Genomic DNA, 23,179 nt, shown 5'->3' with positions numbered 1-23,179 from the left:
TCCTGTTTACCAATGGCGCCAGGATAGAATGCCGGCAAACCACTGCGGTAGTCTTGCTCCGTCTTACCTGGATTGGTCTGCTATGTGTAAGCTCAAGTACTGAGTTGATTCGATCCGGATGCTTATGTGTAAGCGGGAGGCGCACACTTTGTAGATAGATGGATGGGAATTCAGCCGTTTATATTTGGTGCGTAGCAGGTTCTGTTGCCTTGTTTTTTTTTTTTTTTGGGCCCTTGCCAGAGCGTCGAAACAAAAACAAGAGAGGCAGAGAGGCAGATGGTTCCGGACCTCGCATGACAGGCGCGTATCGATAATTGGCCAGCAAAAAAATCCGTGGCATCCATGGACCTGAAGTACGCAAGAGTAAAACGCAAACTTGGTTGAACTCCATGTCTAATCGTGCCATAAAAACATAACAAAACGCACTTCTGTTGATTATATGCGGTTGGTACAAAGAATTTTCCTCCAAAAACAGACAATGCTGTCAAATACCCAATTATCCGTCCCACGCTTTTCCGTTCAAACTTTTTGGTCTGCTCTATAACATTCATCCGAATGTATTGTAATCATAATACCCAGGCAAGAGAGAATAGACAAAAGTAAGAATCGATACTACCAAACATAAGGGGAAAAAAGAAAGAGAAAACAAAAGCAAAATTCAAAATTCAAAACCCTCGCATGGTCACGTCCAATCCAGCTCGCGTTCGCACGTCAAGTCATCCTAGTGCGCGGCGGTCAAGAACCCGCTCCTCTCCAACAGACTGCTCGGGGCCATGTAGCTGAAACCTCCAAAGGGATCTTCGGGAGAAGTCGTCGCCTTCGCGGTAGTGAAGGGGATCGCGCCAGGGCGGCTGGCTGAGTCAGGCGAGAGCGCCTCCGTTGACGGGACAGCCACTCTGTCTCCGCCCCAAGATCCGGGCTCCTTGGTGGTGACAACAGGGGACAGCGACAACTCGGTGAACTCGGGTGCAAAGTTCTCGGCGAGCTCGGGATCCGTGATGAGTGGGCGGATGGGCGGCTCCATCTCACGCTTGGAGAGCTTGACCCAATCGATCTTGCGGAAGAAGCGGTGCTTCTTGATCAGGTTCAGATCCTTGGGCATCTGACTGCCCAGGCGCTTGGCAGGGTCCTTGCGCAGCAGACGTGTGAGCAAATCCTTGGCGTCTGACGACATGAAATACGGCAGCATCAGCTTCTGCTTGACGATGTTATCCTGGATCTTGGCGTGGTTGGCTCCACGGAATGGCGGGTTGCCTGTCATGAGATCGTGTCCAAGAGCTCCCAGCGCCCACCAGTCGACTGCCTTGCTGTACTTCTTTCCGAGAATGATCTCAGGTGCCATGTACTCGATTGTGCCGAGGAACGAATTGCAGTGGTCGTCCTCATCCACTGCAACCTTGGAGAGACCAAAGTCGGTAAGCAAGAGGTGGCCCTCAGCGTCGAGCAGGCAGTTCTCGGGCTTGAGATCCCGGTAGACGACGCCTAGGTCCTGATGCAGATGGAACAGCGCGAGCACCATCTCGCCCATGTAAAAGGCCGCCACGTCTTCGCTGAAGAGCTTCTCCGTATCAAGATGATGGAAAAGCTCGCCACCTTGGCCGTACTCGAGAATGAGGTACAGCTTCTCGTGGTCCTGGAAGGCGTAAAACAGCTTGACTACGAAGGGGTGGCGGTTGACGGTCTCCAGCACCTGGCGCTCAGTCTTGGCCTGCTGTACATACTTCTTGGACACGGTCAAAGAAGCCTTCTTGAGTTGCTTCTGGGCAAATAGACGACCAGTGCTGCGCTGTTTGACCAGAATAACCGTGCCGTAGGCACCCTTGCCGAGGCAGCGAACTTGCTCAAACTCGTCTGCCGTGATCTTTCCACGCTGTTCTTTGACCAGACCTCCCTCAACGCCGTCGCTATAGAGAGGAGAGCCAGCCTTTGGCTCCGCGAAAGCCTTGACAACTTCCTCAGACGTCTCCGCACTGCAAAAATCGTCAACGAAATCGATCTCGTAGCTGGTGGTTGCCACGGACGCCGTGTCGTCACCGCTGGTGCTACCACGGCTGCTGCCAGGACGCTCACGGCTCTGGGCTCGGCTGGTGACATTGCTAAGGATGCTGGTGCGCCTGCTCATGGGAGCAGCGACAGGAGGCGGTCCCATGGGGAAAGGAAACGGCGAGGTTATACGACTGTTGCTGCGGGACATGGAGCTCGCCCTCGACGGGGTAGCCGTGATGTCGAGGCTGAGCGGCTCCATCTTTGAGCGCAACATGGCGATGCCGCTCATGCCGGGCGAGGGGACGGCCTTGAGGACCGGGCTGCAGTTGGCGCTGACAATGTCGTTGATGACCGGAGTGCGAGGTTGCCGTCCCCGCTGTGGGGTCCTCGGAGGTAGCGTCGACGTGGTCGCGGTCCCGTTGGACTTGGTGGCCCGGACGCCATGCTCCGAATCCTCGTCGCAAGAAACAGACTGAGTGTTTGTCTGGAACCCACGCACGACTGGGTGCGCGGGAGTAGCGGCGGGTATCATCTTGGAAGCGGTGGATAGCGCCGGGGTTAAATTCGGGATTCAAGGTCTTGGCCTCGTTTTTTTCCCACGGGGAAACGGGAAGGCTTCAATTCACCGATCCTCAAGGAGGATCTGAGAGAATAGAGACCAATAAAGACAAGTGATACCCTGTCACTTTCGCGGGGCAGCCCGGATTAGAATCGGACTGCCTGTCAGAGATTCAAGGCGAGCTGCAACCGCGTCGGCGCTGGGGATCGCAACGGCTCTCAGAGATGGAGGTTCGGAGGAGGCTAGTGTTACGGCCGAGGCGCATCTGGTACTTGAAGATGAAAGGGAAAGTGTTGAATGATTCTTGAGCGATATGCATTTGGTGGTAATTTTCTTTCTTTGACGCGTTCTTGTTCACTGTGGTTTGTTTGTTGATTTGTGCTGTGGGCGGGTTCAAAAGGTTCAACCTTTTTTTTATGTGGGAAAAGTTAAAGGGAAAAGGAGGGCGTAAGCGTGGGGGGAATGCGGGAAAATTAATGTGGGAAATTTTTGGCTTGCAAATCAATGCATGTGCTGTTTGGTTGCGTTGCGTTGGTCTGGCTTGTGCAACAACGCGCAGCATCGTACCGCGAGCATCATTCATGTCCAGGGCTGAATCAGGATTTTCGGAGGTGGGTCACACTCAGCGCGCGCCCCATTTCCCCCAGGCAGGGGCTCAGTGCCGCCTCTTTGCAGGGCTGGGGTTTCCAGCTTCCATTTTACCCGTACCCGTGGGGCTCCACTTCAAGCTGTCATCAAGTGGGTCACCATCTTTGTTCTTGTTCTTTTGTGGTTACCTTGGGCCCTTGGTTCTGGCAGGCGGCCTTCAGGTCATCCGCCTTCCACTTGTGGGTGCTGGATCCGATCGATCATTTGCTCTAAATTCATTTACCGCGGCAGGTGGTATTCCCGTCTGATGTTGTGTGGGGGAAATTGTCAAGCGAATGTATCACCGCCAATGATCGATCGGTTGATCAGGTACCTTAACAAGCCTAGGTACTGTACCGCTAGAGGTAAGGTAAATACATGGGCTTGACCGAATTTCTTGTCATTGCTTTGCTTCGTGCTTGCATTTCGCTTTGCTATTGCTTCTGCCCTTACTGTTCTACCGGTATCTGTCGCTCATGACTCTACCCCTTATATTGCCAGACGCGGCAGATGACATTTGAATCGATCGATTAGTGTTTTACCTGACGAACTGTACTAATAATATTCAGGCGCTAGCAAAAAAGATTGGGCACCGCCTCGACTGAGAGCTACTCTAGTCCCAAACATGCGCCCTGACAGGACGTCGGCGGGACCGAGAGAATTGGATTGATCGCTCGCTTAAAAATCTCGAAACATTGACTGGATGCCACGTTCCAGAAGTGTGCAGCCAAACCAGTGCCTCTGTCAAGCGTCCGTCAAGGGTTGAGAAGCATAACGCCAACTCAGGGTCAAACTTGTTGATTTCGCAGAGTACTGCAGAGGGTATCTTACTTGATTTGTTTTATTTTTATTTCCTCCCATTCGTCTCTACCCCGTAAAACACCAATACTCTGTCGGCGCTCTGATCTGCCCAATATTTCTCAAACACCCTCTCCGTCATTCCGTCCCCAGAGCTTTACCGTGCGATCGTGTCCACCGCTGACGATCCACCTGCCATCCCTGCTCACATCAACACTAGCCACTGGTCCTGTATGTCCGCTTAAGGATTGCACCAAAGCCCAATCATCTGCAGAATAAATGTTCACCTTGTGGTCGAAGCCACTAGACACCAGGAATGTGCCTGACTTCTTAGGCATGGCCTGCCCCTTCTCATCCACCCCTAGCGGTACGCCATCCAGCGGTCCGTCAAGCCCCTTGAACCAACGCATATCCGAGACTGCGCTCGTATGTGCGCCGACACCGCCGGTCCTCTGGACTTTCCGCACGTCCCAGCACTTGATCCAACCGTCCGCTGATGCAGAGAGTACCCGGTGGCCGTCAGAGCCCCAGTCAAGCGCATAGATCGGTTTGATGTGCCCGTCCATGTGCCCGTCGAGAATCATGATCGTCCTCCCTGTCCTAAGATCCCATATCCTGCCGATACTGTCCTGGCCAGCGCTGGCTAGTAGGGATCCATCACCGTTGAAGCTGACTGCAAAAACTCCTCGAGAATGGCCTTCCTGAAGCAGTAGCTCTGTTCTCTTCTCCACGTCCCAAAGCCTCCAAGATGTATCTTCTGATGCTGATGCGAGAAATCGTCCTGATGGGTGGAAATCGACACGGCATACACGTTGTGTATGGCCCGACAGCGTAGCAAGCGGCGTGTCTTGGCTAAGTGACCACAAGTTTACCTGGCCCTCGGCACCGCCCGTCGCAAGATTTACAGACTCGGCCGAAACGTTGCTTTCCTGCAAGGTCGCGCCGGGGAACCAACACATTCCGCTGACCTTGTTGGTGTGGCCCCTTAGGTTCATGGTTTCGTCCAAATTCGGTATGCTGAAAAGTTTGACTTGTCCACCCCAATTTCCCGTCGCAACCGTCTCGCCATTCGGCGATATCCTTGTGATGCTGATGTGCCGCTGGCCGGCTGTTTGTGACCCCTGCAGCTCGAAGCCCTGCAACCTCTCCTTGACCTGTTTTCTGGCCCTCATGTGAGTTCTTTGAGGTATCTTGGCCTCTGTCTTCTGGAAGGCAACGCGCTGCTTTGCGCGAGGGAGCGAGTACTTGGCGATTTCTACCCTGGCGTTGAGCAGATCTGGACCGCCGCGCGAGTAGAATTCCTCTTCCTGCTCCTCATCCTCATCGTCCTCCTCATCGACATCTTCCATCTCAACGTCCTGGCTGCCTTCCACCTGTCCGCTGGCCTGCTGCCTCTCCTTCTCCTGCATGAGAAGTTCCCGCAGCCTGTCTCGCCGCTCCTTGGCATCCTCCCCGAACAGGGTTATGGGCTCGCCCATGTCTCGCAGCCTGGCGCGGACGCGGACGTCGTTGGTCGGGACTGGTATAGCATCGGCTATTTTCTTCCTGTCGAAGCCGGACATGATTGCCGAAGCATTGCCCGAAGCGCCCGCGCCTGCGGGCATGTCGTAGTTGTAGTCCATGGCTGTTGCAAACTAACTGTTAGACTTGGAACAGTTGCGGTTTGTGGTGCGAGAGGGTTGGGCAGATTGCACTTACGGACATCGCTCAAGGCGATCTGACCCCTAGGCTGCGCATTCTGTTGGAACCGGTCAGCTCGTCCGCGAGCTGCGAGATTGAGCATATGCTTTCATATAGTATCAGGGTAGAAGGAATGGGGCAGAATTACCTGAGACTCGGCATTTTCGACATATGCCTGCCGAGAGGGGTGGATGTGCGACATTTTTCCTGTATTCCTTCGCGCGTGCAAGATGCCTGAAGCGTGGTGAAGATCCAAGCCTGTGTATCTACTAAACAACGGCGCCCAAAATGGATTTCAAATTTCAGCAGAGACAGTGTTGCAGCGCGACGCCATTTCTCTCGCGACAATGTAAGCGACAGGGATTGTACATAATCGAGTCAGTTACCAGGCTTTGGTTGTCGCCAAGAGCTCCTCTCAACCTAAGTATCAACTGTTCTAGGTACGGCAAGTTGGATTTGACGGGCCGGCTGCAGGTGGCAACCCAACCCCGCCACCTGTTTGCATTCAATTACCCTGCTTCTTGAAGCTGGCTTTGGCTGGGAGATAGCGAGCTGATAACGGCAAGCGTCACCCGCGCGACATGGAAGGGGAGACGAGTTCCAAAGAAATAAACTTGGTCACCAATTATTGATTGCAGAATCAACAAGCCGCACAACTTTCTCCTCTCAACATTGTCTTTCCTCATCCCTCAGGACAGAAAAGACTCAGTAGTTGCATTATTGTCAATCCAACCCGAGGCTAGATCCGGCGAATCCAGCATTTTCCATGCCGAACAACTCCTTTGAACCAACATCATCCAGTCTGCCAAGTCCGGGCATTTGATGCTTAAGCGAAGTCGAGACTCGACCAACGACACCCTGGCCGATAACTGACTGACTGGCTTGCAACACTCTTAATCAAAATGGCTAGTATCGACCGTTACAGACCGGCTGGTAGAGAAAGCTACCAACCCCCGTCGCTTCCACCCAAGCCGCCACCACCAAGCGACCGACAGTCACGATCTCCAACGCGACGACACGGCGCGGCTCTTGTCCCGCCAGCGGCGCCATCACCACCCGTTCATTCGTCCCGAAACTCGCCGCCACGGCCGGGCATGGCCAGGCGCGGCCCTCTCGCAGCGTCGCCATTGCGCCCTCCCGCAACTCCCGCACCCAAGCCGCGAAAGAACAGCCAATGGTTTTTCACGCCGGATGAAATCCGCAGCACTCCCAGCATAGCCGACGGGCTACGTCCAGCCGACGAACGGATGCGCAGGGCCAAAGGTGTCAGCTTCATCTACCAGGCTGGCGTGCTGCTCGAACTGCCTCAAATAACATTATGGGTCGCCGCTGTGTTCTTCCACCGATTCTTCATGAGGGTCAGCTTGGTGGAGGAAAAGGGTGGCGTTCATCATTATGTCAGTCAGACCCTGGTTTTCCAATTGTACTTGTTTCATGTTGTATCTAACGCCAGCCTTTCCAGAATATCGCTGCAACCTCTTTATTCTTGGCGAACAAGACACAAGAAGATTGCCGCAAGACCAAGGACCTCATCATTTCTGTGGCACGCGTCGCCCAAAAGAACGCAAACCTCATCATCGATGAACAGAGCAAGGAGTACTGGCGCTGGAGGGACAGCATCCTAATGCACGAAGAAATAATGCTAGAGATCTTGACGTTCGATCTTATGGTCAAAGTTCCATACCAGCCTCTGTTCGAAAATCTCAAGGAGCTTGGTCTGCAACACAACAAGCGTCTGAGGGACGCGGCCTGGGCATACCTTAACGACTCTTGCTTCAGCACGTTGCCTCTGCTCATGTCGGCCAAGGATATCGCCGCCAGCGCGATCCTATTTGCCAGCGCTACGACAGGTGAGAAGGTTGAGGATATCAACGGCGAGCCGTGGTGGGTCCTCATCAAGGCCGACGAGAGCCGTATAGTTCAAGCCATCAACGTCATAGTCGACTTCTACACGGAGAACCCGCTTGGCAAGAAGACGGATAGGCTGCCAGGTTCGCCAGAATTTTCACTTGAAAGCACCCGCAGGAGAGGCGACACCATCCTCAGCCAGCAGACGGACGCCTCAAGCTACAATGGCACTCCTATGGAGACGGACCAGGACGGAACGCAGAGCCCTGGCGTTAGGCTCAACGGTAAACCTGATCGTGACAGCTCCGGCAGCAACAGCGCAGGAAAGGAGGAGCTGAGGCGGGAGCCGAACGGTGGCGCACCTTTGCGATCTGATGTTAAGGGAGACTCGGACGCTGCGCTGAAGGCGGCCGCCAACGATCTCGACGCCCAGGACGAGGGTCTGGTCTCACCAAACATCAACGATGTGGCCTCGCCGTCGGGCACCAAGAGGTCTGGCGGGGCATCGGACGCCGATAGGGACAGAAAGAGAGCTCGTTTGAGTGACGAGGACGAGGACGAGGGCGAAGTTCCCGAGTAAAGCGATACATTAAATGCAACAGGATATTCAATGCTAAGGGACACATTATTCCTTGACAAGGATCGAGTATCAGCTCTCTTTTCTTTTTCTTTTTTTCATTGCCCATATAACATCTGCATACATATACGCACAGACAGACGTTTGAGTCTCTGTGCTGCCCTCAAGTGTTATTTTCTCGACGAATTTCATTCCGACCGTCTGCGAAGCAAGCAACAATGAGGCTGCACATGAGCATATCTGCGGAGGGCTTGTTTATGATAACGCAATTGCGAAGGAATCATGTCATAACTTGACTGATCAGGGAAAGGGAAGACTGCAAAGTGAAGCATATTTGCCCTTTTTCGTTTTTTTTTTCTTTGGGTTTTCCATTGTCACTTCTCCTTGGATCAATACCCATGGAAGGCGTTCGCGGGGCGCTGCATATGGCGTCGGAGGGTTCTATATCAGGTAGTTAGGTTTTGTTAGGAACGGCGGACTTGAATCGCCAGATGGATTAATTCTCTTTCTATCATCATTCTTTTACCCTCTCCAATGAACGATGACATGGCAACTTCCTGCTCAGCTTATCTTTTTTATCTTTTTTTTTCAGCAAAATTCCCCCTCGTTCCACCGTCTCAACCCTTGCCCGCCGCGCTTCTCGGCCATCTTGACGTCAAGCCAGTCGATCAGCTCAAACATGTCCTCCTTCTCCAGCATCTCGATCCTCTCCCGCTTGTTCAGCAGGCTTGCCTTGTCGGGCCCCATCCCGGGCGCCGTCATCTCGGTCAGGTGATGCGTCACCAGCTTGAAGGGCAGCGGGGCTTGTGCCGCGCGGTTGAGAAAGTGCTCGACCACGTCCCAGCTGCAGCGCTGCGTGCCCGCAAACAGGGAAGGGTTGGCCAGCAGGCCCCGGGCCGACATGAGGCCGCGTAGCTTGGGTATTGCCGGCCTGCTCGTGTCGTTGGGGGCTCCAGCAGCACCGGCGGAAGCGGGGCTAAAGGGTGAGGAGTAGGCCAGCGTGTCTAGGGTGAAGACATCCCCAGACACGAGGATAGGGAGCACGTCTCCGTACCTTTCTACGAGGATCGAGAGGGATTCGACGTTGATGGGCTCTCGTGACGGGGTGGCGCGGGTGCGGGGGTGGATGGTGAGGAAGTCGATGTTGCGGGCGTTGGGGTCGCCGATGACGGTGTCTATGAAATCCATTGTTTTCCTGGTTGGTTTGTTAATGAGTTATGGTTGCCGTCTCAGCGCTTCATTTCCTAGTGATCCAGCAGTTGAATACAAGGGCCGGAAAAGGCAGCATACCGCAGGTCCTTGTGAACCCTGATCTTGACACTGACGCTCCTCCCCTTAGGATCGTTCTTATCGCGCTCCAGGCCAACGGCCCAACCATCACTGGCTAGACGGGATCTGGTCTCGACGACCATGTCCCTGACCAGTTCACGGCGTTCCATGAGGGCGGCTCCGAGCGTCTCGGCGCAGGCCCAAGATTGTGGGCAGCCGCAATTTAGATCCACGCCCGCTACAAAAGGGGCGACGAGGGAGGAGGCGCGGGCCAGCTCAACGGGCACGTTGGCGCCGAACTGGACTATGGTTGGCGGTTGGGGTTGCGGTGTGGTTGCCAATGTGAAGTCTTTGTAGAGGGTAGCGGCGGGTGAGTGAGTTTGGCTGGTGTTTGTGACGGGCAGTTTGCTGCAAGTTAGGGCGGCAAGTGGCTAAGCAACGTACCGCTATCTCGTGCAAACTCATTTCGGTTGAACTCTTTGGCCAGTATCATGGGCGTCCAGCATAAATCTGTGCCATATGAGTGTACAGTTTGGCGGAAAGCAAGCTGGGATGGCCAAACCGCGGCAGGGCGTGTCAGGATTGCGACTAGTTCTAGAACTGGATGCAAATTGGGGGCTCATGGATGGCAGTAAGAAAACACTTGCCTTGCTGTACCTGACCATGGGCGCGCACGCATAGAGAAATCTGCCCTGGTCTTTTGCCAGGTCAAATATTTTGAGAGGGCTTTGTGGGTTGAATGGCAATCAGAACTTGCTTTGCATACCTAGGTACGTAGTGACATTTAAATACAAGAGCAAGGCATTTCCCAAAAGTTGAGGAACACAAGTTGACGTCTATCAACTTGGGAGCAGACGAGCGTCCAACCGAGACGTCGTGAAGAAATGAAACCCGAGAGCAGTCAAAAAACCTACTGAACCTGATCCATAAGATCAGCCATGGTGGTGGACCTGGCCGAGCACGTGGGATGTCAATCTGCGCTTGCAGAATGAGCAGCCAGATAGAATAATAATTTGTGTAATTTCGATATTAGTCTTGAACTTCTGTTTGCAGTAAAGTAGGTCGGTAGGTAGAGGTACTATGGAAGTGTCGCTGGATGATTTGGTCGTGCGCAAGGAGACAGACGCTAAAACCGAGTATCATTGGAGGTTTTGGTCCGTGCGCGATTTGTGACTACATTTGTTACTCTTTTGGTCGCCTTTATCCTTTACTTGTTTTCTTTCTTACTGTGCTCTGCCATACTTTTACCTTACCTGGGTTAGCTACCTTAGTCTAAATGCTCAAATCTTGTACACGTTTGATGTTGGCTGTTTTGGCAGCAGAAACTTTCTATCCGTTTTTTCTGTAAGTCTGACCCCGCGCTTTCAAATTTTTCCAACCCGTGATTGCGTGGACGAAGCTGTACACAAGTTACTGCAGCTTATCTCGCAAGATTGTCTCCTCATATTCAAATGAATCATGCTAGTGCTAGATAGTGCATAGGTTGGCAGTTAAAGCGAGCAAGTTTGCTTTGCAGCAAAGTCCTTTCATTCATACTGAGGGGCAAATATGATGATATGCAAACTCAGCCACTGCATATGCCTACCTACTTACTAAGGTAAGGTACCCTACGTAGGCAACTCATATGCACTTTGAAGCGCAACTCTTTGGATTGATATGTTGCTCAACCCACTTTCCTACCAACCCCTTTGGATAATAATATCCACTGGGCGAATCTAATTAAAGACCCAAGCTGCCCATGGAAGACAAGTCTTGGGATTTCCCTGATATCAGTCTTCCTTCATGCCCCGCACCGACCCTAACCCTCTTACAAACTTGACTCTTTTTTTTCTTGGACATACTTGGTAATTTTCTCCCTCCCCCGCAAGTATAAATTGATTTGGTCATTTTTCTTTCTATTATTCTCGATAGATCAAAGCAGGTCGCTTTCAGTCGATCCATCCCCCGCACTGTCTCATAATCTCGCTCTAAATCAAACCATCATATTTCCAATGTCTCAAGAAACAGTTGTAGGCCTCCTCGGAGGAGGCCAGCTGGGTCGCATGCTTTGCGAGGCAGCAGGACCACTTGGCTTTCCCATCGCCATACTTGACGAGGGAAACAGTCCTGCCAAGCAGGCCCTCCACGGCCCGCATGTTGACGGCTCCTTCAAGGATCCTCAAAAAATCCGCGAGCTCGCCAGGAAGTGCGACGTGCTCACCGTGGAGATCGAGCACGTTGACACCGAGGTCCTGGAGGAGATTGCTACTAAAGGCGTCGAGGTGCAAGGGTCTATGAAGAAGATCCCGGTGCACCCCTCATGGGAGACCATCCGCCTTATCCAGGATAAGTTCCTCCAGAAGGAGCACTACAAGAAACACAAGCTGCCGATCGCGGAGCAGGTGGCTATTGAGTCGGGAGACGCCATGCTGTCATCACTCAAGGATGCAGGACGTAAATTTGGCTACCCCCTGATGCTCAAGGTATGTATCCACATGTAATGATGTGACTCTGGTTCGCTAGTTCAGCATCCAAGACAACGTGTTTTACTAAAATTTTACAGGCACGTAAGGGCTCCTACGATGGTCGGGGGAACTTTAAAATCTCAAGCGAGGCAGATTTGGAGCATGCGGTAAAGGAACTTGGCTCCCTGTCGCTGTATGCTGAGAAGTGGTGCAAATTCGTTCAGGAGCTCGCCGTCATGGTCATCAGGACAGAGGACGACCAAGGAAACCTGAAGTCCCTGGCAGCATACCCTGCCGTTGAGACCATCCACGAGGACAGCATCTGCACCAAGACTTTCATGCCGCCCAGGAATGTGTCGGATGAAATCTGCGAGAAGGCTAGAGAAACAGCACGTCAAGTCATCTCAACCATCTCCGGGAGAGGTGTCTTTGCCGTCGAGATGTTTTTGCTGGAAGACGGCTCCATCTTGGTCAACGAGGTCGCGCCGAGGCCTCATAACTCGGGCCATTACACCATCGAGGCTGTGCCTTATTTTTCGCAATACAAAGCCCAGCTATACGCCCTTCTGGATCTGCCTATACCAAAACAGCTGAAGCCTCGGGTGGCTTCCGCCATCATGATAAATATTCTTGGTGGCGCCGGGCCCGAGTCCCACAACGACCTGGTAGAGACCGCAGCGCGCTCGTTCGAAGACGACATCGACGTACATGTTCACCTTTACGGCAAGGCCAGCAAGCCCGGAAGGAAGATTGGCCACATCACCATCACATCAGAGCTGAGGATCGCGGAGCTACAGAAGAAGTCTGAGCATTTGTTCGTCCTGGCTGATGCGATGCGGGCAGAGCGTCTCAAGGCTGCGTCGGCGCAGTTGAGGCCACAAGAATCGGTTGTCAAGTCCAGCTCCAGTGCACCATCCAAGACAGATGCACTGGTCCTCGTGACCATGGGGTCAGACTCGGATTTGCCAGTGATGAAGGCAGGCCTTGACATCCTGAAGCAGTTCGGAGTGCCCTACGAAGTCAGGATCACGTCTGCCCACAGGACGCCGAACCTGATGGGAGACGTGGCTGCCGAGGCTGCAGGTCGCGGAATCAAGGTAGCCATTGCTGCGGTAAGCATAGAGAAACCCCTTGTAACTGTCATTTGTTTCCACCCCACTCCCTGCCATACCTTGCAGCTCTTTTCAAATGTAACCCCCGAGTCTTGGCGTCGAGGCTTCACTACAGATCCTCTTACTGACATGCAACAAAATCAACCTAGGCCGGCGGCGCTGCCCATCTGCCTGGCATGTTTGCATCCCACTGCCCCATCCCAGTCATTGGTGTGCCTGTCAAGGCGACTCACCTGGACGGAGAGGACAGTCTTCTCAGCATCGTGCAGATGCCCAGGGGCGTCCCCGTGGCCACGGTTGGCATCAACAACTCGACCAACGCTGCACTCCTTGCAATCCGCATGCTCGGGTCCTTCATTCCTAAATACCAGGACCAAATGAAGAGTTACCAGCAAGAAATGGAGGATGCCGTTCTGGCCAAGGATGAGGAGCTACGTGGTATCGGGTACGAGTCTTACCTGGCCAAAATGGGTAAGAAGTAGACTGTCTAGGGCTTTTTTTATGCTTACTGTAAAAAGATAAGAAAAAAGAAAAGAGATAGATGAAGAAAGGCAAAATATGCATATTGTTTTATGTTGATGACAACATGTTTTTACTGCAACAGTATAGTATGTTGTACACCAAGAAGTGATTAATAATCCCCGCGCCTCTGCCGTTCCCACAGGCGCATGTCATGACCTGGCGTTGAGTTCGGGGGCTCCATGTCTATATCGCAGAATATCACTTGATAGCAAGTCCGAATAGGGCGAATACTGGGCAAGCTGGCATCCCGAAACGGACGATGGCTCCATGCGGTTCCGACAAGGTCTCCATTATGAGGGGCAACGGGGCCACGAGAGGTCTGTGTTGCCTTTCCAAGATTGGGAGAGGCAGGGGGCGAAAGAGATGATTATTAAAAGAAAGTAATGCAACCCGAATGATGAAAGAGAAAAAAATAAGAAAAGGAGAAAAAAGTAAACAAAAAGGGAAAGGACAAAAGAGGAGGCAAAAACAGAAGAAGTATCAACAACCCGGCCTGACGATTCAGATCGCTGGCTGGTGGTGTATTTTGGTACGTCTTCTCCGCAAACTATCTCTGTCTCTCCCCGCTTTCTGCCTCCTTTTTTCTTATTTGACTCCAGAATTTCCCTTGCCCAAAAAAAAAAAAAAAGCTCAACGCGGACAACGCCGGCAATAGGCGATAGCGCATTAGGGGCACTACTTTCAGCCTTGGTGGATCCACAAACGGCGCCTTTCTACTTGCTACAAATCGACAAGGGGTTAGCACCTCTTTTTTTGGTCTCCTCTCTTCCCTCCCTCCCTCTCCAAAAAACAAAAAAACAAAATAAAAATTGTTAGTTATCGGACGAGGTGGGATAACATGATCTCGCATGCCAAACGGTCGAGTTCAAAAGTTTATTTTTTTTTTCTTACCTTTTAGTTCCCTTGTCTTCCTTTCCCTTTTCGGATCGTCGGGGGTTTCCCACTGCACCTCCTCAATTGAGAGGTACACAATCTCAAAAACACTTGAATTTGAAACATAATTGCAGTTTTTCTTCTTCTTTTCCTCTTCCTCCTCCTTTGCCTTGTCGTTTGGGCTTACTTTATACATTTCTTTTTTATTCTTCTTCGCTTCCTCTTTATTCCCGTTTTTGTCCATCATCTATTTTATTCCCATTTATTTTTCTTCCAATTTTTTTATTACTTTCTCGCTAATCAACGATAAAGAGGGACAATTCAAAAGAGTATAAAAGCACTATAATCATTTTTTATCCGCCCTCCAAAGATGCGTACGCGCACAAGACGTGCGCATACCAAGTCATCCAATGGCTGTCTCGCATGTAAGCAGAGGCATATAAAGGTCAGTGTTTTATATTAAAGGTGACTTATACACCTGGTTTCCGCTTTTATATATACATGTATATATTCACTTCGTCTTTTTAGTTTGTATTTGTTTGTGTCACCCTCGGGCGTTTCCGCACCCATAGTGGTTTTTGCCCCCGTCAATTGCCCCCAGCAAGGCTGGGCTGGGCTGGGCTGGCTGGGCTGGGCTTATCTTTGCGTGAGCACCAACGCGTGAACCCGCCAGCCCCCCCTCATTTACTACCTGCCCACTGATTTTCCGTGGACTTGGCGCATGGCCAAGCTTTTCTTTTTCTTTTTATGTCGTTCTGGATCGTCATCAAGGGTCGAAAAGACGGACTACAAACTCTTACCTACCTTACGCCAATTTTTTTTTTAAAAGAAAAAAAAAAAACAAACAACAAACGGTGGCAAAAGTCAGCGAGGCTCGGCTAACAAAACCATGACAGTGCGACGAGCGAGGCCCGCCCTGCTCCAATTGTGTCATTCGCAAGGCCGCCTCCGCCTGCACATACCCGAGCCGGCGTACATCCCGGCCGGTCTCGGCGACATCGCCGGGCCAGCTCAGCACCTGTAGTAGTAGCAGCAGCGGTAGCTCGGGTAGCTCAAGCAGCTCAGGCAGTTCAGGCAGTTCAGGCAGCTTAAGCGACACCAACACGGCCGCCTCAATGTTTGCCAACTGGAAGCGCGACCCAGCCCCGATAGCTCCGGACCCCATGGATCCGCTGATGAGCCCGATCCACGCTAGACCATGGACACCCTCGCCGCGCTCATTCTCAAGCGCCGCAGAGGATGTCACCACTAGTACCGCCAGTATTCTCGGCAGCGGCTTCCTCTCCAGGACTCCATCGCCGGACCGGCAGCGCCTCGAGCTGGAGCTGTTCCACCGGTGGTCGTCGCACACGTACCGCGGCTTGTGCATACTGCCCGAGTGCGCGGGCTACTTCGCCACGTCGCTGCCGCGGTCCATGCTCCAGCACGATTTTATGCTCAGTGCCGTCCTGGCCCTGTCGGCCCTCGACATCGCCCTCGCAAACGTCGACCGCGGACGCGAGGTAGAGGGCAGGAGGTATTTACAAGCCGCCCTCGAGTACTGCACCGCCGCGACGGAGCAGTTCCGCGGCGCCATAGGGAGCGGTGACACCAGTGGTGGTGATAGTGGCAATGATGAAGGCGGCGGCGGCGGCAGCGGCGGCGACGGCACAGTCAACACAGCACCCGTGCCCGTCACGCGCGAGAACATCGACACCTTTACCCACTTTGCCACCCTCAACGGCTTCTTCCACCTCGCCCTCCCGTCGGTGTACGGCGCCAGCAGTCTCCCCGTGCACAGCGGGGTCAGGAGGAGTAATAGTATAAGTAGCAACAGCAGTAGTAGTGTTAGTAATGTGAGCTTAAGTAGTAACAGTGGCGGCGGCGGCGGCACCGCCGGAAAAGGCGGCATTATCAGCACGGACGACCCGCCCCCGCTCATCCCACCCCCGGACGAGCTGATCCAGTCGACGCCGGCCATCTCGCGCTTCCACTCATACCTGTGCATGTTCGCAGGCTCGGTCCACACGGCCTCGCTCAACTGGGAATGGTACATGTCGAGCCCGGCGGGGTCGTCGCCGCGCCTGCTCGCCGCCGCCGCCACCGCTACGGACAAGGACTGGGAGGCGCGGGAGCTCATCGACCCCGAGACCCGGGCGATGCTGCACCGAGCGGAACGCATCACGCGCACGGTGCGCGTTTCCTCGTGGCGCCAAGGGCGCGCCGTGGTCGGCGACGACGGCGCCGGCCTGAGCGACGACCAGGTGTTTTGGGAGATACCCTCGTACCGCGGGGCTGTGGCCACGCTGGCCGAGAAGTTTGCCGAGCTCGAGCTCGGCCGCATGATCGCCCCCTTCCGCGTCATGGTGGGCGGCAGCACCCGCACCGGTCGCCGCCTGGTTGCCGGCGACGACGAGCAGCTGCAGCGCGCACTCGGCGGCGAGTACCTGGTCGGCCTGGGCAGCCGCGAGCCCGTCGCGCTCATCGTCACCATCTTCATCTTTGTCTGCGTCGCCCGCACCCTCAAGGGCCGGTACGGCGCCATGTTGTGGTGGGTCAGGTCCCTGGCCGTCGAGATTATCGAGGAGACGACGACGATATGCATGCGGGAGATTGGTTACCTCGAAGATACGAGGGAAGTCTGCAAATGGGCGAGGAAGGAGGTCGGGTTAGATCCGTTATAGCAGGCCGAGAGGGTATTATTCATGCTTTCTTATTTTATATCTTTTTTTTTCAAATATACTTGTTTACGTGGTTGTATCTAGGTCGGAAATGCAGGAAGGAAAAGGAAAGAAGAAAAAAAATCAATCTGGAATCATGTTCCTTCCCCCCTCGTGCATGTACATGTCCCTCCCTACAAGGTTTGACCCACCGACTGCAATATCCAGTATTTCTTTCCTCTCTGCCTGGTTATATGGCACTTCTCTCTTGGAGGCTGCTTCACAGTACATGGCTCGGAGTTTTGTTTTCTGGGTTGCAGGACAAAACAATTCGCGTTGTGTGCCATGAAGTGCCGTCCGGATAAGAGTTTACTGTCACCAGAAACCAAGGATAGACCATGTCACCATCAAGGCTTAACGTGGCGATCACCCACCGTCTCCGGGAGGAAAGTCCAGTCGGCGTTTTATATTCATCGGGCTATCGACTTGGGCCACATGTTGACGATTACCATACGTACATTTGGTCAACCAGTGGTACTGTAGTACAGACGTGGTAATTGCTGTTTCACAGTCTTTCAAAACTTGTCACATGTGGCACTATCGAGTTTGAAAAACGAGCAGAGTGTTGCTTTCATCCGGTATAATGTATGCTGATAAAAGATAATTTAAACAATAAACCAGAGGAACGGGCACTGACGGGAACGACAGTGACAGTGGTCCAGCAAGCAGTGGCCCGTGACCAGCAGAGGGCAAAAGTAGTCCCAACTGCCCAACATATGTACAAACAAGTAGACTTCCATACCCAAGTCACACGGGTGGGTGGTTGGTCTTCTTTACCTGGAGCATTTATCATTCATGACCCCAGTCCAGTAAACTCTATGGTTCCGCGAGGGTCCCATGTCTCCGATTCTCTCTCACGCACCCAATTTTCCTTAAGCATATGTCCTCCCCTGGTGTGGCCTCGCCTGCTGTCCTTCGTACGATGGAGGGCTGGCGACCTCCTTGGGCGCTGAGTTGTTCGCGGCCCTGCGGGCCTTGTACATGAGGAACACCTTGACGATGGCGTAGACGACAAAAACGAAGGCTGATACAATTGCGTAGGCCACAATGATAGGGTTCGAGACGCCCGCGAGCTCGAGGCCCAGGCCACCGTTGATCAGACCCAGCAACATCAGCATCTGCCCATAGATTATGTGCACGTAGCTGATGGCACCGCGCCGTTGGTGCTTGACGTAGTGGCGGTGGTGGGCGTAGCCAAGCGCGGGTTGGATGAAAAGGAGACAACAAACGACGGTGCCGAGGACAGTGTGAGTGTTTGTGAGGAGCTGTTCATGTCAGTTACATGGTCATGAAGGCTTAGAATAAGAAATGAGACTCACCATGCGCCTTTCCATAGCAGCCTTGATACCCAGTCCAAAACCAATCCACATAAACACCCAGTTGAACATCTGGAATCCGCCGTGTGCCTTCCACCTGCCAAGGATTGGCATCAGCATCGACGCGATCGGGAACATGAGTACGAATAGCACAGCCATGATGACGCCGTGGGCGAGCAGGATGTTGGGGTCGATGTTAGAATCGTTGACATTGCTGAAGCCGCCGGTACCGCCGGTGCCGCTCAGGAAAGGGTTGCTGTCGGTCTGGATCGAAGCTTGACTGAGATCGAGGTCAAATCCTGTCGTGGCGTCGTGTTGGTCGATGCCAGCGCCAGTCGAGGCAGACGAGAAACCGCTGCCAGACTTCCAGGCACCAACCCAGCTGCCCTTTCCATTAAGCGGCATGCTGCCGCTGTTCCACGACTCACAGTTGCTGCAGCGAAGGTTGGCCGTCATGACGTCGCCCGAGATGCCGCTGCCAGCCAGGAGAGTGAGCCTGGCGGCTGTTGAGGACTGGTCCAGTGTTGGTGGAGTGTAACGTGTGCCGCGGCGAGGGGATACTGTCAGGTTGCCCCTACCGTCCTTGTAGACGAGGAAGATGTTGCAGTTGGCCATGGTGGAGCCGGTTCCGAGAGCGACCCAGTCGTAGCTTGCGGGTGCCTTTAGTTGGAAGTAGATGTTACCCCTACCCGCGGCTTGCGAGCTGGTGGGCACGCCAATTGTGTAGCAGACGCCTTTAACATTGCCAGGACAGAAAGTTTGAATGGCAGCAGAGGCAAGAGTAGCTTTTGGGAGGGATTTGCTTGTCAGAATACATGAATGTTTTACTCTGAATGAGAAGCCGGCCACTTACACGCAAGGCCGACTAACGCCACGCCCGATGCTTTGAATTGCACCATTGTCGATGTACTCTATGGTTGTTATCTTTTTTCTTTCTTGTCGCTCTTTGTATCCTTGGTTTTGTTTTGTAGGTGTTTGCAGGGGAATTTTCGGTTCGAGGCGCAAGTTTTCTTTTGTCCTGTCGAGACTGTGTAAGTGGTTGCAACAAGGCAAAGAGAGGAAGTGATCAACACGCCTTAAAAGGAGGAGAGGAAAGCCGGGCACTTGAGGGCGCGGTTATGACTGGCGGAAAAGAAATGATGGGACGAATTCGGATAATGCCAGAGAGTAAGGGAGGCAGGCGTGGAGATAAAATAAGAAAGAGTCAAGGCAATCCCTCATGCTTTGCGGATGTTTGAAGTTTTGAAGGCAGGAGCAGCATCAGGGAAGTGTCGGACATTCAGTTGGGGGAAGGAACTGACAACGCCACTCCGTCGCTTTCATTCATCTTTGACTCTTGCTCTCGTGTCTGACGGCCAAGGAAAATACAAACTTGACAAGATTAACAGTTGTTCACTTACCCTAAACAAAAGTATTTCCCAGTTGTTTTTCCTGTCTTGACAGATTGAAATGTATGTGGGCTGACGTTATAGTGCTACTGCTGGTGGCGGATCTTTTGGTTCACCGTGCGCTTCTCGTCCGGAATATCTGTGCACAGGTGCAGCGGAGACTGGGCCGTTGAGTTCAGGGAAAAGTTGTATTCGATTATTCAGAACAGCGAGCGAGTGTCCTGTTGGGTGGCTTTGCAGTGCGCACGGAGACGGGGGAGATGCAGGCGATATATTTGGGGGGTTGACTGCGTGTGAGCGTATGTATGTAGGTTCGTAGGTAGGCAGGTAGGTAGGTAGGGATAGTAGGATGCAGTCAGACTAGGTAGGTATTTAGAACAGGAAACGAGCGCACATGTAGGGGATCGGACGGGGGGCAAGAGGTCATCAAATAGTGTCAATGTTGGCAGCCATTATGGGTCTCTATTCCATGAAGCCTCAAACTTTGAATTACAATGTAGGTACAGCGTGCCGAGATGAACGAGAAAAATAAAGACAACCGGGACGAACCCCAGTCCGGCTGTGGGTGTGGGGGAAGAAGGTTGAGTTAGTTAGCGAAGTCCTTAAGGTAACCCAAGGTAAGTACCTACTTACCTGGTAGTGGTAGGCAGGGAGCGGTAGCCGGCAAGGTTGCAAAGCCCCGTTATCATTTACCGCGTGCTTTGCGGGCTCGATCAGACGGGAAAGACAAAGGGCACACATCCGCCAAGGAAAAAAGGTGTTACGCCGTGCTGGGGGCCGGGGGATTTGCAGCTTGGCATCAACGTAGGGGTGTCCCCTGAGTCCGAGCTGTGACAGAGTTGAGATGGAATGCAATGTTACCAGTTCCTGGGGTTTGATGTTGTGCCGATTCGGACGGATTCGCTTTTGGGATGCGTACTTTTGGCTGGCTGACGGCACGGTAGAGTTTTTCTGGACTGGGTTTTGAAAGAGATAAAAAAAACAAGGGATGGAATGTTCATGATTATACCGTATAGAAATGCCGTCTCTTAATCTTGCCCCGGTCTGTCTTGATAGGGCGACGGTCAGGTTCTTGGCAAGTCCGTTGTACGCATGTTTATCGAGTCCCCAAACTTCTGTCGATCCAAGTACTAACGTGAACACAGTGGTTCGGCTTGGCAGGCTTTTACCTCTGAGCATCTTTCCTGTCTTGGAATTAATTTGTCTTGATAAGGCACAGCTTTGCTGAACGAAAAAAAAAAAAGCTGTGCTCTTGCCAGCATGTCACTGTACACCTTGTGTTGTAATCTCCCCTGATGATTGTCAAACCTTGCTTGGGCCTTGGACGAGGACAGAAGAAGTTGCAGAAAAAAGAACCAAAAGAGGAATATGGGCAACAATAGCCATTCATCTTTTACCTTCCCCCCCCCCCCCCCCCCCCCCCCCCCCACACTTCGTACCTAGGTAGGTAGGTACATAATTACCGTACTTACTTTCACGGCTTGATGGTACTGCGCGTAGCGGCACAGCTTAAAAGCTTGCCAAGGCGTATGCCGCGCGCCCGTTTCGAAACACAGCTGGGGGCTACTTACTGGTCCAATCCCAGTCGCTCCAACTCCCGGGCCCAAGCCCATGTTTTTCTACGCTAGCAGTGTCGGGGACCTACCGGGGGCATGAGCTAGGGTCAAAATTGGCCACTAAGAGAAGTCGAATTACCTCACACCCACTGATTCCTGGTTACCAGTTGGTTTCGACCCTGCAGCTCGCCCGCACCTGCAGCAGCAATAGCAGCAGCAATAGCAGCAGCAATCAAAAAGCAAACACAGCACGCCCACGCACACGCAACGGGTGCCAAGACGAATTCGTCCAACCCATACCCCTACATATATCCTGCTGTGGAGGGTGGCAGTGCTCCGAAAAGGTGTCTTTTTTGTTGAGATAGGGTTCCAAGCTCCTATACGCCAAGATCAATGACATTGTTTTTTACTTCTTGTAATGATTACAAAGCTTTACGAAACGGGTCCGATGACGAAGTCATAAGCTATATGGGATCGACAGCGGGAAGGGAGACTCTATTCATCCGATCGGTCATAGGTGAAGGGGGAAAAATGCGACTGAATTTTTGCTGTTCCTATTACCCGTTGTTAACAGTTAGTTACACGCGCCCCTCGGACGATTTGGCTTGGTGTTCGGTTTGAGCTGTCAATCGGTGCAAGCATGGACGTTGTGCAGCTAGATAGGTACCTCCTTAGTCCAGGTTCTAGTTCTAGTCTACGGTAGATGCTACTGGGTTGCTTTGGTATCATCAGGTAAACTGTACTGTATCAAGTTCAAGATATGGTTGTTTAGTCCCGATATTGACTAACTCCACTGGAGTACCATGGAATGTACCTATAATAGTAATACACTACCGGTGCATGCACTTAATCTAGGTCTAGAATAGAATACAAAATGCTACCTTCTCGCTACGAAAGGAAGAGCTGTCGCTGCCTGTTGTGGCACTAATCCACCCATGGGAAGATGGGCAAAAACAAAGTAGTAATACAATTAAGTTGCTCCGTCCCGGTCGGTACCTACAGGATGTTACCAGAAGTTGGGTGAAGAAGCTCGAGCTGTACTAATGTGGTATGTAGTATTCGCCCAGAACTACGGTAGTAATGTACTTCGTACTTTAATTAATTCCCTCCCTCTTAGCTTCAGCATAGACAAGAAAGTGGAGCCTGTCCATCCCACCGGCAAAGTTAGGCGGGGCTTGCCCCAAGCCGGTACTGGTACTGTCTCTTCTTGCTAGGCTTGGCTACATTCATCGACTCCCTCTTTGAAATTAACTTTTCACTGCCATACGGATACTCCATCAACCTCCAAATGTTGGTTTCTTTTGGTCATCAGCCACTCAGCTACACGGCAATTGTATTATCTTGCTCCATTCCAATTATACCTCTTGGCGGCAGCCTGATGACGACGACTTGAGAGAATAAGCCACGATTATTTATGTCTTGGCGAGAAGCTGAAGCGACAGTGGCTGCTGCAAAGCATCTGCATTCCCTTGCCTCTCTTCTATCTTTTCCCTAGGTATACTGCCCGAAGCCATCTTTGATAGACAGGATGACAGTTTGGCCTCGTTTCGTCCCTTGAGTTGACCGACCGCGTGTGGAAGAGAGGCGCCGATCTCCATGACTACCTTGCATACGTACGACTCACACGATCTCCCCTGACGCTGCTCGCCCAAATGAGTGAGTGCTCAAATCAGATCGTGGTCCGGAACCCCATGACCGCCGGGCTGCCTTGTCGGCTTGGAAATTCGAACCTGGAGCGTGTGCACTCACTCGCTTGCCCTATCGTGGCTGACTAACTATTCATAACTCTGTAACCCAAACCCAAATAAATTGACCAAGTCAAATTTGACATGGTCTTGGGTAAAAGAGCCTGTTTCAACGGGATCCATCGAGTACAGCGAGATTACTACATGTCAGGCTATTCTCGTCTGACAAGGTAGTATTTT

At 52.5% G+C, this 23,179-nt stretch overlaps 8 protein-coding genes across 8 annotated transcripts; 3 read left to right on the top strand and 5 right to left on the bottom strand.

The window, feature by feature from the left end:
• Window positions 1-368: 368 nt before the first annotated feature.
• On the bottom strand, window positions 369-3,059 carry MGG_01260 (AGC/RSK/P70 protein kinase). Its single transcript, XM_003714124.1, has one exon. It carries the CDS (start codon window positions 2,516-2,518, stop codon window positions 722-724), a length of 1,797 nt encoding a protein of 598 aa, XP_003714172.1. The 5' UTR covers window positions 2,519-3,059; the 3' UTR covers window positions 369-721.
• An 895-nt stretch (window positions 3,060-3,954) lies between these two features.
• MGG_01259 (pre-mRNA splicing factor) lies at window positions 3,955-5,992 on the bottom strand. The gene is made up of 3 exons (XM_003714123.1): window positions 5,799-5,992; window positions 5,669-5,708; window positions 3,955-5,594 (listed from the first exon to the last, which is right to left on the bottom strand). Exons 1-3 carry the CDS (start codon window positions 5,850-5,852, stop codon window positions 4,093-4,095), a joined length of 1,596 nt encoding a protein of 531 aa, XP_003714171.1. The 5' UTR covers window positions 5,853-5,992; the 3' UTR covers window positions 3,955-4,092.
• A 206-nt stretch (window positions 5,993-6,198) lies between these two features.
• MGG_01258 (cyclin-K) lies at window positions 6,199-9,473 on the top strand. The gene is made up of 2 exons (XM_003714122.1): window positions 6,199-7,047; window positions 7,113-9,473. The coding sequence occupies exons 1-2, from the start codon at window positions 6,553-6,555 to the stop codon at window positions 8,076-8,078; spliced, it is 1,461 nt and encodes a 486-aa protein (XP_003714170.1). The 5' UTR covers window positions 6,199-6,552; the 3' UTR covers window positions 8,079-9,473.
• On the bottom strand, window positions 8,436-10,433 carry MGG_01257 (tRNA-dihydrouridine synthase 4). Its single transcript, XM_003714121.1, has 5 exons — window positions 10,259-10,433; window positions 9,992-10,070; window positions 9,789-9,891; window positions 9,366-9,693; window positions 8,436-9,270 (listed from the first exon to the last, which is right to left on the bottom strand). The coding sequence occupies exons 1-5, from the start codon at window positions 10,282-10,284 to the stop codon at window positions 8,664-8,666; spliced, it is 1,143 nt and encodes a 380-aa protein (XP_003714169.1). The 5' UTR covers window positions 10,285-10,433; the 3' UTR covers window positions 8,436-8,663.
• Window positions 10,434-11,153: 720 nt separating this feature from the next.
• Window positions 11,154-13,487, top strand: MGG_01256 (phosphoribosylaminoimidazole carboxylase). Its single transcript, XM_003714120.1, has 3 exons — window positions 11,154-11,806; window positions 11,887-12,900; window positions 13,050-13,487. Exons 1-3 carry the CDS (start codon window positions 11,336-11,338, stop codon window positions 13,380-13,382), a joined length of 1,818 nt encoding a protein of 605 aa, XP_003714168.1. The 5' UTR covers window positions 11,154-11,335; the 3' UTR covers window positions 13,383-13,487.
• Window positions 13,488-15,410: 1,923 nt separating this feature from the next.
• MGG_11247 (uncharacterized protein) lies at window positions 15,411-16,958 on the top strand (the record flags this gene model as incomplete). Its single annotated transcript, XM_003714119.1, has 2 exons — window positions 15,411-16,045; window positions 16,151-16,958. The coding sequence occupies 2 exons, from the start codon at window positions 15,411-15,413 to the stop codon at window positions 16,956-16,958; spliced, it is 1,443 nt and encodes a 480-aa protein (XP_003714167.1).
• Window positions 16,959-17,715: 757 nt separating this feature from the next.
• On the bottom strand, window positions 17,716-19,760 carry MGG_01255 (uncharacterized protein). Its single transcript, XM_003714118.1, has 4 exons — window positions 19,711-19,760; window positions 19,164-19,328; window positions 18,314-19,095; window positions 17,716-18,259 (listed from the first exon to the last, which is right to left on the bottom strand). Exons 2-4 carry the CDS (start codon window positions 19,207-19,209, stop codon window positions 17,867-17,869), a joined length of 1,221 nt encoding a protein of 406 aa, XP_003714166.1. The 5' UTR covers window positions 19,210-19,328; window positions 19,711-19,760; the 3' UTR covers window positions 17,716-17,866.
• Window positions 19,761-20,067: 307 nt separating this feature from the next.
• Window positions 20,068-21,311, bottom strand: MGG_15656 (uncharacterized protein; the record flags this gene model as incomplete). The annotated part of the gene is made up of 3 exons (XM_003714117.1): window positions 20,068-20,257; window positions 20,332-20,649; window positions 21,171-21,311. 3 exons carry the CDS (start codon window positions 21,309-21,311, stop codon window positions 20,135-20,137), a joined length of 582 nt encoding a protein of 193 aa, XP_003714165.1. The 3' UTR covers window positions 20,068-20,134.
• Window positions 21,312-23,179: the final 1,868 nt, after the last annotated feature.

This window comes from Pyricularia oryzae, chromosome 2, assembly GCF_000002495.2.
Source record: "Pyricularia oryzae 70-15 chromosome 2, whole genome shotgun sequence".
NCBI classification, from domain to species: domain Eukaryota; kingdom Fungi; phylum Ascomycota; class Sordariomycetes; order Magnaporthales; family Pyriculariaceae; genus Pyricularia; species Pyricularia oryzae.
The sequence above is the reverse complement of the archived record's forward strand: the minus strand, read 5'-3'. Positions and strand labels throughout refer to the sequence as shown.